We start from the raw sequence: 14,233 nt of genomic DNA, 5'->3' as shown, positions 1-14,233 counted from the left end.
GGGGGGGGGGGGGGGGTGGCGGGGAGCGGCGGGGATACTGTAGACAGTGCCGGTTTCTAGCAATGTGATTTCAAAGTCACCCGTTGCTCCATGGGCTCGGTCTTCATCTATATACGTTGGGGAGAATAATGATACTCATGAGACCGTGAGGATTAAATGCGCTAATATATGTAAGGGCTTTATAGTGACTACATTGTTTAGTGCTCAGCAAGTGTCAGCAGAAGTGGGAAATTTGCACCAGCCTGGGGCGTTTCTCCTGCACCCGCCCACCCTAGTGCTCCGAGCGCCAGCAGTCGCTATGGAAACGGCCGCCTGCTTCCGGAACAAGTACGGCGCGCGGCGAGGGTCATCCAGCCCTGGCTTGCGCGCGCTGTCCCCCGGGCCGCGTAGGTACCGGCGTGCAGCCTCGGAGGCCATCCCTGGGGCTCGGGCAGCGCCGCCCGCTTCCGCATCCTCATTGCCGGAGTCAGCTCTCAAGGCCTGGACGCCGGGCCCGAGGTCGTGCCGCCATGGACTTCTCCAGGTTCCTGGCCGACGACTTCGACGTGAAGGAGTGGATCAACGCGGCCTTCAGGGCTGGCCCCAAGGAGGTGACGGCCGGGAAGGCAGACGGCCACGCGGCCACGCTGGTGATGAAGCTACAGCTGTTCATCCAGGAGGTGAACCACGCCGTGGAGGGTGAGCCGCGCGGCGTCCCGGCCGCGGGCAGAGGTCCCCAAATGGGCGGGGGGCGTCCGGTGGGCACGTGGCGGGCGGTAGAGGACAGTGGCTGCCTCGCCGGGTGAAGAGGCCAGACCCGCAGTCTCCCTCATGACACCGGGAGAGTCCCAGACGGGTGCTGCCCTGTGCTGAGCACTTGCTAGTGCCGGAGGTTGGTTTTCCACCTCTGGCGATGCCCATAGTTTCCTTGTAAAACTTAAAAGAGTGAATTTTGAGAGTATTAGATAATAATAGGTGATCTTATATCTGGCAAAAACATATTAAAGGTGTATGGGAATGACACAAATCTGGGAAAAATTGTTTTCGTGGATATTCATGTCAGCTGAGGAGGAGGGGTTGGCCTGAACGGAGACACTATTTTTTTTTTTTTTTTTTTTTTTTAAGATGACCGGTAAAGGGATCTTAACACCTTGACTTGGTGTTGTCAGCACCACGCTCACCCAAGTGAGCCACGGGCCGGCCCCTACTTGAACTATTTTTTAAGGATCGTTAATTATGAAAAGTAATACGTACGAGCAACCATTTCATGTAACTGTTCGACTTTTATTCAGGGTAGGTAGGTTCAGTACAAGCTGCATGACGGTCTCTTTGCCAGGCTGTGTTGGAAACACCGGTTAAACAGACTGCTTCCTCTGTGAGCAGATGGTCCAGTAAACAGAACTTTGTTTTATAGATGTGCCCGTTGTTTAAGAAAAAGGGAGGAGGGCTTTATTTCATTGCAGATTCTTTATTGAACTTTGCATCTTTTACTAATTATTAAGCATCTACTGTGCGTGTATCAAGAAATGGGTACTGGGGGGAGGAGGAAGGAGAAGTGGTAGACTAATGGATACAAAACGATGCTATCTACCCTAAGTGAATTACCGTGCAGTGTATGCATGTGTTAAAACAACACACTGCACCCCACAAATATGTACAAGTAAATGATAAAAAAAAAAAAAAAAAAAAGGAAATGGGTCCTGGGGATTAAAAGTTTACCTTTCTGGAGCTTCCTGCCCTGTGGGGAAGATGTGTAAACAGTTAAATTACAGTGAGGAGTGGCCTTTCTGAGCACAGAACCTGGAGTTGTGAGAGGTGGCAGGAGGAGGCAGCTATTCCTTCCTAGGAGAAATCATAACCTGCTTCCTCTGTGTTAGGCCTTAAAGGAAGGCTTCATAGGGCAAAGGAAGGGAGGACATAAATAATAGTACAATAGCAAATGTATGAGAGCTTGGTATGTGTCAGACACTGTTCTAAGTGCTTTATATGTATTAACTAACTGTTTCTCAAACTAGCCTCCCACCATCCCCATCCCTGGGAATATTTGTTTGTTTGTTTTTACTAAAGAATATTCATTTATTTATAATTATTGCTAAGTAAACTTTTAAACGGGAACATAAAAACACAGTAGAGCTTTGCACAATTAGAGTCTCTAAACAGTTGTTTTGTATACATGTCAAAATAAGTTAGAATGGAATTCGTCCGGGAGTTTCCAAGTCACCCAAGAGGCTGCACTCCTCCTTTGAGAAGGTTGGGGGGGGGGGGGGGAGGACAGGAACCTTGCCAAGACCACCCCCCAGCTCAAACTGTGAGTTGTGCTGTTTCTTCCTTTTAGCTTTGCCCAGGTCCAAGGCACAGGGCAGGGGGGCATTCAAGTATCAAATGGGAAGGAGAGTCCCCACTTGAGGGCCAGACCTTCTCCTTTTGGTTTCCAAGACCAAGGCCATTGCACTGGCAGGAGAGAGGAGGATGAGGTACAGAGTTCTTTTTCATACCAGGGAGAAAGACTTTGTGGGAAGAGGTGGTTTGCAGAGGATGATGCCTTCTGCTCAGCAGGACAAAATATCTTGTACAGTGACGACGGGGTCACTGCCAACTGAGGGTCACTGTGGCAGGCATCTGAGAGGCCAGGGGGCCTTGGGATCTGGGGAGCCACACTTGGGCCACCTTGTGCAACCCTCAGTTCTGACCATGGTCACCCTTAGGCCCGACTTGGTCCTTCACTTAAGGATACAGCCCTGGGGGTAGTTGCATTTCAAATTGGTTCCCCTAGTCCTGGCTTTTTCCCTTTCCTGGTTTCTGGGCTGAAGCTGGTGGCTTCACCTGTGTCTTTAGGGATGACCCTGCCTGCCCCTCCCCCACTGAGGCCTCTGGAGGCGCATCCCTGGGAATATTTGAAAATTGGTGCAAGCTTTTTTAGTTGTCCCAGTGGTGGGGAATGACACAATGATAGACACTTAGCAGAAAGACCCAGCAATGCTTAATGTCCTGCAATGCTTGGGACAGTCCTATGCAGTGAAGAATTGTCCTGGCCAAAATGTTAATATGAGAGGACTTCAAAAAGTTTGTGGAAAAATGGAATTAAAAGATAAAAATAAAAAATATAAACCTTAATTCTCAATATAGACTCCGTTAAGTTCAGGACACTTTTGTAAGTGATGATAGTAGAGATTTAGTCCATCCCTAAAGAACTGAGAGTCCTGGAATTTAACCATGTCAATTCAGTCTTTTTTACCTTTTTTTTTTTTGTCTTTTTTTTTTTTGAGACGGGCCGCACTGCGCTCAGCCAGTGAGCGGTGACCGGCCATCCCCATATAGGATTTGAACCCGCGGTGTTCGATCGCACCCGAGTGCGCCACGGGCTCGGCCCCTTTTTTACATTATTAACAGAAGGAAAAGGGGTGCCCTTTAAAGATTTTTTTTAAGATTAGAAAACAAAAAGCAGTCAAAAGGAACAAATAGGACTGTAAGGTGGATGCCTAATGATTTCCCATGGAAACTCTTGCAAGATTGCCTTTGTTTGATGAGTGGAATTAACAGGAGCATTCTCATGGTGGAAAAGAATTCTGTGGGGCCGGCCTGTGGCTCACTCGGGAGAGTGCGGTGCTGATAACACCAAGGCCCCGGATTCGGATCCCACATAGGGATGGCCGGTTCGCTCACTGGGTGAGCGTGGTGCTGACAACACCAAGTCAAGGGTTAAGATCCCCTTACCGGTCATCTTTTTAAAAAAAAAAAAAAAAAAAGAAAAGAATTCTGTGGTGAAGGTTTCCCAGGCATTTTTGTTCTTTGGTCCTCCAGAAAGTCAACAGGCAAAATGCCTTGAGCATCCCCAAATACTGTTGCTGTGACCTTTGCCCTTGACAGGTCTGCTCTTGCTTTGACTGGACCACTACCACGTCTTGGTAGCCATGGCTTTGATTGTGCTTTGTCTTCAGGATCATACTGGTAAAGCCATATGTCATCTCCTGTTACAATTCTTTGAAGAAATGCTTCAGGATCTTGCTCCCACTTGTTTAAAATTTCCATTGAAAGCTCTGCTCTTGTCTGCAGCTGATCTGGGCACAACAGTTTCGGTACCCATTGAACAGAAAGTTTACTCAACTTTAATTTTTTCAGTCAGAACTGTGTAAACTGAACCAATTGAGATGTCTGTGGTGGTGGCTGTTGTTTCTGCTGTTAATCGTCAGTCCTCTTCAATTAGGACATGAACAAGATTAATTTTTTCGTTGTAAATTAATGTGGGTGGTCTCTTGCTATGCTTTATCTTCAATATTGTCTTATCCCTTCTTAAAATGATTTATCCACTTGTAAACTGCTGATTTCTTTGGGACATTGTCCCCATAAACTTTTCATAAAGGATCAATGATTTTACCATTCTTCCATCCCCAGCTTCACCATCAATTTGATGTTACTTCAATTTTAGCAGAATTCACGTTGCTCTGAAAGGGACTTTTTTCAAACCGATGTCTTATCCTTCTTATTATCTCAACTAGATCTTTTTCAGACATATTATAACAAGTTTGTACTAGTTTATTTTGTGCAAAAAAATTTTACAATACATGCATAGTTTTTTCATAATACGCATTTTCCATGAACTTTCTGAAGACTCCTTTTAGTGCCCCCTTTTTGGCATGATTATCTAACTTAAAACTGACTAATTTTTTGAGGTAGGCACAATTGTTATTTCTACTTTATTTTTTATTTATGTATTTTTTTAAAAGATGACCGGTAAGGGGATCTCAACCCTTGGCTTGGTGTTGTCAACACCACGCTCAGCTAGTGAGCCAACCAGCCATCCCTATATAGGATCCGAACCTGTGGCCTTGGTGTTATCAGCACCGCACTCTCCTGAGTGAGCCACGGGCCGGCCCTGTTATTTCTACTTTATAGCTGTAGTAACTTAGGCTGAGAGAAGTTAAGTCACTTGCCCAGCGTCATGTTGCTAATGAATAGGGGAGTTGGATTTGAACCCAGGCCTTTGGTTCCCAAGCCCATTCTCTTAACCATTACACTCACTACCTCTCTGGTATTAAAGAGAGAGGGAACAGCACAGAGAGGGAACATTAGAAGCATGTTGATAAGGAAAGGCCTAGCCAGTCCAGAGAAGGGTGATAAGTTCAAACAAAGCTTCATGAATAACATCAATAAATAATAGTTGTTGTTATTATTATTATTATTATTGGAGAATTATGCTTTCATGGGGGAGATGTAGCTGGAGATGAGGCAGAAAAGTAGACCAGGATTAGTCTGTGAAAGGTCTTTTTTGGCCAACCTAAAGAGTTTGGCTTTCATCTCTTAGCTTTGGGTAGCCTTCAGAGGTGTAAAGCTTTATTTTCATGGAAGATGAGAAAAGGGTTCAGGTCTGCAGTGAAGAGCAACTCTTGCAGAGGTTCAAGCAGGACATGTTGAGGGCCCCAAATTGGAGGACTGATTTGTTCATTCATTCAGTCAATAGATGTTCATTGGACACAGTCTGTTTTCCAGGTTCTAGAGATAAGTTGTTGAACAAGACCCAGCTTTGTGTTGGAGAGTTCGGCAAGGGCCAGATCATTCAGGGATTTTAATGTCACATTAAAGAGTTTGGATTTTTTTTTTTTTTTTTTTGTCTTTTTCCGTGTCCGGCAACGGATCGCAACCCTCAGTGTTGCCCCCGTACCGGACCGGGGACCGGCAACGGGATTGCAACCCTCGGTGTTGCTCCCGCGCCTCGCTCAGCCAGTGAGCGGGAACCGGTCTGTATGTGGGATCCGAACCCTCGGGCGGGAGCGCCGCCGCGCTTCCCAAGCGGCACACTATCCAGTGCGCCACCGGGCCGGCCCAAGAGTTTGGATTTGATTTAAAATGAAGGCACAAAGGATTTTTAAGCAGGGAGTATGACACGTTTCAATTTATGTCCCCATTCAGGAGGCTATTGCTGTAGTCCAGAAAAGAGATGATAGTGACTTTGACTGGGGTGATGGCAGTGAAGATGGTGAGAGATGGGTAGATTTAAGATGATTTTAGGAGGAAGAAAGGAGAGAACTTGCTGTTGGATTGGAATGAGGGATGAAAAGGAGTGAAAATAAGAATGAGAACAAAAAAATATTAAAAAATAAAATAAAAAGAGAGAAAAAAAGGAATGATAGCAGATTCTTGAAAAGCAACCATGGATGGTGGTATCAAACATACAGTAACGTTAGGAGAACGTTGTAGTGAAGATCTATCTACCCCCCACCTAGATTCTGCAATTAACATTTTAGTGTTTTGCTTTATCACAAATCCATCCATTTATCCATCCCTCCATCCATTGATCCATCTTATTTTTGGTGTATTTCAACACAGGTTGTAGACATCAGTACACTTCACCCCTAAACATTTCAGTTAGAAACCTAAACATTAGAGTTCAATATTTATTTACTTTTTCTTTTGGTGGCTGACTGGTATAGGGGTGAACTCTGGACCCTGGTGTTATCAGCACCACATGCTAACCAACTGAACTAACCGGCCAGCCCCTACAGTTTTTTTTTTTTTTTTTTTTTAAAGATGACCAGTAAAGGGAGCTTAACCCTTGACTTGGTGTTGTCAGCACCACGCTCTCCCAAGTGAGCGAACCGGCCATCCCTATATAGGGATCCGAACCCATGGCCTTGATGTTATCAGCACCACACTCTCCCAAGTGAGCCACGGGCTGGGCCTAGAGTTTGAGGAATTTTGACAAATATATGCAGCTAGTATAACTCAGCCCTCCATCAAGATATGGAATGTTGCCATCATCTGGAAGTGCCCTCGTGCCCCTTCACAGTGGAACCTGGCCCTTATCCTAACAGAGGCGACCACTGGAAGTGATAGTTTTAAAATAGATACAGGAGTGGACTAAATTTGGGGAAGCTGAGGAGAGGGAAGAACGGGCCCATAGGGAAGCAGCAGGGGCCTGAAGAGTGACCACAAGGTTCAGCAGGTGGGAGACCTGGCAGGGGCCACAATGGCACTGTTAAAGTCAGTGAAGTGCCTGTGCATTGGAGAAATCTTTATGTGTTATGTCTTTGGTTCTTTAGTCTGAGAACTTTTCTTGGGGTCAGTGGTGGAAACAGATGGCTGTTTTGTGGCAGAGCTGTTTTAACAGGTTCCTGAAATACATCTTCAGGATGTGAAGGCTCTGTTCAATATGCTCTTGGAGCAGAAGACTGTGGTTGAATTGCTCTTTAAAGGGTTTAAATGGTTATGCTGTCAATTCTCCTGATTCCTGATAACACATCAGGGTCTGCAAAGATTTTCTAATTTTATTCTGTACTTGGGACATCTGTTAAAACATGCAGATTCCTTGGTCTCATACCAGACCTACTAAATCACGATCTCTGGCAGGTAACCTTGGTACCTGCATTTTAAACGTATTCCAGCTGATGCTGGTGGTCTGTGGACTGCATTTTGGAAAGATCATGGAACAACATTGCTGTTCATCATGCTTTTTTTTTTTTTAAAGATGACCGGTAAGAGGATCTTAACCCTTGACTTGGTGTTGTCAGCACCACATTCACCCAGTGAGCTAACGGCCATCCCTATATGGGATCCGAACCCGGGGCCTTGGTGTTATCAGCACCACACTCTCCCGAGTGAGCCACGGGCTGGCCCGTTCATCATGCTTTATAACTGTCTTCAGATAATTATTTTATTTTACTTTATGTTACTTTACTGTACCATACTGTATTTACTGTACTGTACTGCACTGTAGTGTGCTCTACTGTACTGCACTCTACTGCACTGCCCTCTACCATACTGTACACGACTGTACTGCACTCTTCTGCACTTCACTGTACTCTGCTGCACTCAACTGTACTGGACTCTACCATACCACACTCTACTGCACTGTACTCTACTGTACTGCATTTTACTGTACTTTACTGTATGGCACTCTACTGTACTCTACTGTATTTTAGTGTACTATGCTGTGCTATACTGTACTGTACTGTACTATACTGTACTTTACTGTACTGTACTTTATTTGGCAGCTGGCTGGTACAGGGAACTGATCCCTTGACCTTGGTGTTACAAAGCCACAGAAAGTTGGGCTGGCCCGGTGCACTTGGGAGCATGGCGGCACTCCTGCCGAGGGTTCGGATCCCATGTGGAGACTGGTTCCCGCTCACTGGCTGAGCGCGATGCGGGTGCAACACCGAGGGTTGCGATCCAGTTGCCGGTCAGTAAAAAAGACAAAAAGGAAAAAAAAAAAAAAGCCACAGAAAGTTATTTTGATGCGAAAGAGCTATCCGTCTTGTCAGGGATGACACCGTTTATGAAAGGGCTGCATGAAGAAACCAATCATGTGCCTCTCCTTGGCATGTCACTGTGCAGACCACATGATGGGCCATATAAAGACGGTGCCATGGTGCTGCAGTTCAGTCACACAGGTACAATTTAGCCTCCTGCTCCTCAGCCAGAGTAGGGGAGCAATGAAGGAACAGGCTAGTGGCTCTTAACACGTGGTCCTGGCCTCATTGTCTACAGATGTGTTAGAAATTCAGACCTTGGGCTCCATCCCTTACCTACTGAATGAGGAACTTTGGGTGATTCAGAAACATGCTCTAGTCTAAGAACCACTGGACTAATTGGAGACTCTCTAGTATTTATTTCCCCTAGGCTGGCTACATGGCCTCAGCTGTTAAGTAAGGACACGTGTGGACGTGTCCTCATTCTCCCTCAAACTGGTAAAAGATCAGGGTTTGGTGTATGAATCACTCTCTTCCCAGGTTGTACAGTATGGCAGCCACAGCACCCAGGGAGCTCTTACTTACCCTGAGAATTGCCGGAAGATTACGTATAACTTGGGGGACACGGGAGAGGCTTGCTCTTGCTTGTAGCTCAGGCATATCCCTGTCCTTGCTCTTGGCCCCACCTGCAAGATTTTGGTAAGGTACAGAACAGACCAGAACCCATGGAGAACTTGAGCCAGAGTTGGTAGTTTCCCATTCGGAAGGCTCCACAGGCTGTTGAAATTCCAAAACAGGAGCCTTCCGTTTGCAGTGTCACCCACTCATGTCTCAAGTGGGCTTGCCTAAACGTCTCATAATGAGTCATAGCAATGACTTTTTTTGGATGGACACCTGCTGAAGATTTTCTTAACCCAATTTTAACCTAAAGTAGGAAAGAAACCATATTCAAAGTCATCCATCAAATACATGTTTTTTTTCTGCTCTACAATGGGTAATCATTTGAAGTAGTGTCTCCCTGGTAATAAGGAAAATCAGGTATATTCCTACAAGTGTTGGAGTTAGCAGAAAAATAACCCAGAGAAAGCCCAACAAAATAAAAGAGTATGGGAACACGAAAAAAATTTTAAAAATAACAGACCATGGAAAGCAGACGTTGGGGCCAGACACATGTAAGGCTTGGTTTCAGCTCTGTGAAATCTTGGGCAAGTTACTTAACTCTCTGGGCCTCAGTTTTCTTCTGGGTAAGAGATGGCTCTAATGATTGCGGTGGACAGTAAGTGACATATGTAAAGCACTTGGTGCATAGCTGGCATTTACCTGTCAGATTCCTTCTTCCTTACAAAAGGAGTTGTGATTTAACTCGGTGGTGGCAAATGGCTAGTGTTGGATCTGGTTTATGCCTTGTTAAATTGCCCTTACCACTGCCCTTACCCATCAGTCTGGGGACATGGTCCTGGCAGAGGCCACTTCACTGCCCTTCTCTCCTGTCCCACATTTTCCACAGTCTGTAAAAACTGTGTGGTTGGTAATGCTTTAGGGAAAATTTCTTTTCTGTCGTCTGGTTTGATTTATATTTTTTGTTGGTGACTGGTGTGATTTTCACCTTTTGTGCATATTGTTGTCCTTGATTTTTTTGCTACAGAAACAAGTCACCAGGCTCTTCAGAACATGCCCAAAGTGCTCCGTGACATTGAAGCCCTTAAACAGGAGGCATCTTTTCTGAAAGAACAAATGATTCTTGTCAAGGAGGACATTAAAAAATTTGAACAGGACACATCTCAGTCAATGCAGGTATTCTGGTTCCTGTCTGAAATGTTGATTTTTGTTTTCGGAAGATATTCACTCTTGTAAGTGTTTACAGCACAGAACTGTGGGAGGCCAACAACTCAGAATTCTGCCCAGCATTCACACTGCTCTTTTTCTTGGTTCTTTCTGTCAATTCATCTCTTTAGCGTCTGCTGAACAAATTTAGCCACACAATTGCTGTTTGGGGTACAGAAACTCTCTAAAGACAGGATATGCCATGATCCTTACGTTTCCAGGCACTGGTGGAGTGTAGAGAAAAAGAGCTGCTGCTTTATTTTGTACCCCTCATTTCTCTTTCAGGTACTGGTAGAAATTGACCAGGTCAAGTCCAGAATGCAACTTGCTGTCGAATCTCTGCAAGAAGCAGACAAGTGGAGCACACTGAGTGCTGATATTGAGGAGACATTTAAGACTCAAGTAGGTTTCTTGTTTAGGGGATGTTGAGAAATTTACTTAGGGAGGAACTTGAGGTTTGGAGAAAGCAAATGAGAGAGCCATTCATCGAAACTGTAAGGCTGTAAGGGAAAGTCAGTAGTGGCGTACAGAAGCATTCAGACATGGTGTGGGGGAAGATCTGAAACCGCTGAGTACTTCCACCCTTTCAGTCTGCTGCCTGTGCTTGACTGAAGCCTCTTGGTCTCAGAGAGTGAGTTCAGGAGAAGCCTCAGTTACAATGCACAGGCAGAGAAGATACAGGGGAAATGATAGCGTGGAACATAGGAGAGGTCCCTACACACCGTGGGTCCTTGGCCAGTTACTTAACCCTCTCGGGCTGCAAAGTGTGGAAAATAGAAATACTTTTGATACTTGGTTGTAAGGATGAAGTGAGATGACATCTTATGAAAAACTTTTTCAATTGTAAAGCAGAATGAATTATTTATGATCTCTTTTGCTTTTTAAAAATCTTCTTTAAGTTTTTAAAAAAGTTATAAATGCACATGGGAAAAAATTAGTAAACAGGAATAAACTGTGAAAAATAGATTTTTTTTCCTAACCCTGACCCCCCACACCTGAATCCCCTAGGTTTTTTTTCTACAGACAAACTCTGTTACTGGCTTTATGCCTTTTATTGCAGATGTACACACACATAGATGTTCCCCACCCTTTTATTCCATGATTGGTAGCACATGGTGACACTTCCCTGCCCCTCATTCTTCCCCCAGTGACGTATCTGTTATTCTGTGTCAGCTGTCATTGTCTTTAATGCAGCAGATCTATGCTCCTTCCCATTCCCTTTCAGAGCCCCTCAGGGTACTTGACAAGTTTAATTGATCCAGGCTTCATAGATGTAAGTCGCCAGTCTTATTGAACTCCTGGCATGTGTATGGGAGAGAATGGATTTAAATATGGTCTCTCATTTTAATGGTACTGAACTACAATGTTAATTAACTGAAAGTTATAAATCTTGTTTTTCTCCACCTGCCCACAAGACCAAATGTATCCAGCTGGACTCTCCCTAGGAGCTTCAGAAACGGAGCTCTTTATTTCTGTCCCAAGTTACCCTCCATTTACTCTTTCTCATGGCCTCCCTGCCTTGATTCACGGAGTTGTTTCCCATCCAAGCATTAAGGCTGGTAACCTCAGCTGTGCTTAACTGTGCCCTCTTCCCTGCCACCCATCTTCCTAGTCAGTGTATCTTTTTTTTATCCCTCTGCCACCATTCTAGTCGTGCTTTTTAGTCATTTGCTTCTAGACCTTTGCAGCAGCCATTCCTTAGTCTGCTTGCTGCCAAGTCCTTCCCACTCTCCAGTTTATCCTCCTTGCGACCACCGGGGTCTTCTGCAGCATACAGTGGGATGTGCCATTTCCCTGTCTCCCTTCCCTCCCCTGTATTTTAACTTGTGGTGACTCCCCGTTTTCTTTTTTTTTAAATTAATTAATTAATTAATTAATTTATTTTTCCTTTAAATTTTTATTTTGTCAATATACAATGTGGTTGATTATTATGGCCCGTCACCGAAACCTCCCTCCCTCCTCCCTCTCCCCCCTCCCACCCAGAAATGTCCTTTCCGTTTGCTTGTTGTAACTTCTTCGAAGAAAATTGTAGTTGTTATATCTTCTCCCCCCCACCCCCCGTTGACTCCCCGTTTTCTACCAGGTAAATTCCAAGCCCACTACCAGGCACACGTGTCTTTCACAGCAGGGTTTGGGTGTGCCTTTTCAGCGTGCTGTCTGGCCACTCCCTCTGTATGTTCCTATCTTGTGACTTTGTGCTTCCCTTGTCTGCCTGATCCATCCTTCCTCTCCCTCTCTTTGCAGTAGAGGAGGCCTCCACTCGTCCCTCAAGGTCCAGCTAAAGTGTCACTTCTTTTCATGGCTCTCCCTGCTGGCCCCTTGCCCCTCATAGGCAAAATTAATTGCTCCCTCCCCTGTGCCCCTGTAACACTTGAGCCATTCTTCTTAAATTGTATTGTGATCTTTCTGTCCCAGTACGTTGTGAACTCATCTCTGTAAATGTGACCTTATTCATGCTTGGGTCTCAAATATCTAATACAGTATCTGGTATATCATAGATATCCGCTGAATGTTGAGATGAAATACTGTCAGTTATTACTCTTAATTCTTTTTTTTTTTCCTTTTTGAGACCGGACGCACCACGCTCAGCCAGTGAGCGCTGTGAGCGCACTGGTCATCCCTATATAGGATCCGAACCCGCGGTGGGAGCGCTGCTGCGCTCCCAGCACTGCACTCTCCCGAGTGCGCCACAGGCTTGGCCCTACTCTTAATTCTTTTTTAAAAATAACATGTATTCTTCTAATTATAAGCATAGTTTATATGTGTCTTAGAAGATTTAGAAAATTCAGAAAAAATACAAGGAAGAAAACATTATCCTTATTCATATGCCCTATTAATATACTTTTTATATTTCTTAGATATATTTTCTATGTGTTTGTACATATTTGTACTCATGTATGTATTTTTGTTGGTTTTTTTTTTTTTTTTTTTTTTTAATTTGGTGGCTGGCTGGTACAAGGATCTAACTCTGGACCTTGGTGTTATCAGCACCATGCTCTAGTCAACTGAGCTAACTGGCCAACCCTCCATGTTGTATTTCATATGTATGCATGTATGAGTATTACGGGAATGTATGCATTGATATATATGAAACAAATTGCGACTCTGGCATCTATATACTTTTTTATGGTGTTTATCTCATTTAATAGTAAAAGTATTTTATGTTATTAATACATTTCAAAAACATAATTTTTAGTGGCTGCACAATATTCCACATGCCATTGTGAATGACCTATAATTTATATTTTATTTTCTATTATGGAAGATTTAGGTTGCTTCCAGGTTTTTGTTATTTTAACACTAAAATCACATTGATTAGTTATAATACATTAATATCTTGATATCCTCTGATTATCTCCTTAGGACAGATTTCTAGAAGAGAAAATACCAAGTTAAAGGATGTGAATAATATCTTGATATCCTCTGATTATCTCCTTAGGACAGATTTCTAGAAGAGAAAATACCAAGCTAAAGGATGTGAATATTTTTTTTTTTTCCTTTTTGTCTTTTTTCGTGACCGGCAACGGATCGCAACCCTCAGTGTCGTGCCCGTACCGGACCGGGACCGGCAACGGGATCGCAACCCTCGGTGTTGCGCCCGCACCTCGCTCAGCCAGTGAGCGGCCGGTCCGTATGCGGGATCCGAACCCTTGGCGGGAGCGCCGCCGCACTCCCAAGCGGCGCACTGTAGCAGTGCGCCACCGGGCCGGCCCAAGGATGTGAATATTTTTAAAACTCTTGACACATATTGATAAGTTGCCTTTGAGAAAAACAGGATAAATATAATGATGCCAGACTGATTGTCTTTTTTTCTTTGCACCTCACCAACAATGGTTATAATTTTTCAAAAGGTTTTCCAATTCGTTAGGAGGAAAATGGCAATTCCTTGTTTAAATTTGCATTTCTTTGAGTACTAATAATGTTGAACATAATATGTTTGTGGGCCATTTTCTTATTTTGTTAATAGCCTTTTTACATGTTTTATACATTCTCAATTGAGGTAACAGGGGTCCTTTAAGATAAATGTCCTCTTTTTTGGTCATTTTTTAGGACATAGCTGTGATTTCTGCCAAACTAACAGGTATGCAGAACAGCTTAATGATGCTTGTTGATACACCAGACTACTCAGAAAAATGTGTGCACTTAGAGGCACTGAAGAACAGGCTGGAGGCCCTGGCCAGTACCCAGATTGTAGCAGCATTCACCTCCCAGTCTGTAGGTGAGTGCTGGCCATTTTTCATCTG

The 14,233-nt window shown here is 44.3% G+C and overlaps 1 protein-coding gene across 1 annotated transcript in view; it reads left to right on the top strand.

The window, feature by feature from the left end:
• Window positions 1–393: 393 nt before the first annotated feature.
• The window catches only part of COG7 (component of oligomeric golgi complex 7), an 86,697-nt gene continuing 72,857 nt past the window's right edge, over window positions 394–14,233 (top strand). Inside the window, exons 1-4 of the mRNA XM_008568260.1 lie at window positions 394–678; window positions 9,811–9,959; window positions 10,275–10,391; window positions 14,040–14,208. Of these exons, the coding sequence (XP_008566482.1) occupies window positions 510–678; window positions 9,811–9,959; window positions 10,275–10,391; window positions 14,040–14,208 (604 nt within the window). The 5' untranslated portion in view covers window positions 394–509. The remainder of the gene's footprint in view (window positions 679–9,810; window positions 9,960–10,274; window positions 10,392–14,039; window positions 14,209–14,233) is intronic.

This window comes from Galeopterus variegatus, unplaced genomic scaffold (genome assembly GCF_000696425.1).
Source record: "Galeopterus variegatus unplaced genomic scaffold, G_variegatus-3.0.2 Scaffold391, whole genome shotgun sequence".
In the NCBI taxonomy this organism is placed as follows: domain Eukaryota; kingdom Metazoa; phylum Chordata; class Mammalia; order Dermoptera; family Cynocephalidae; genus Galeopterus; species Galeopterus variegatus.
Note: the sequence above shows the minus strand (reverse complement) of the source record. Positions and strands in the feature narration are given on the sequence as shown.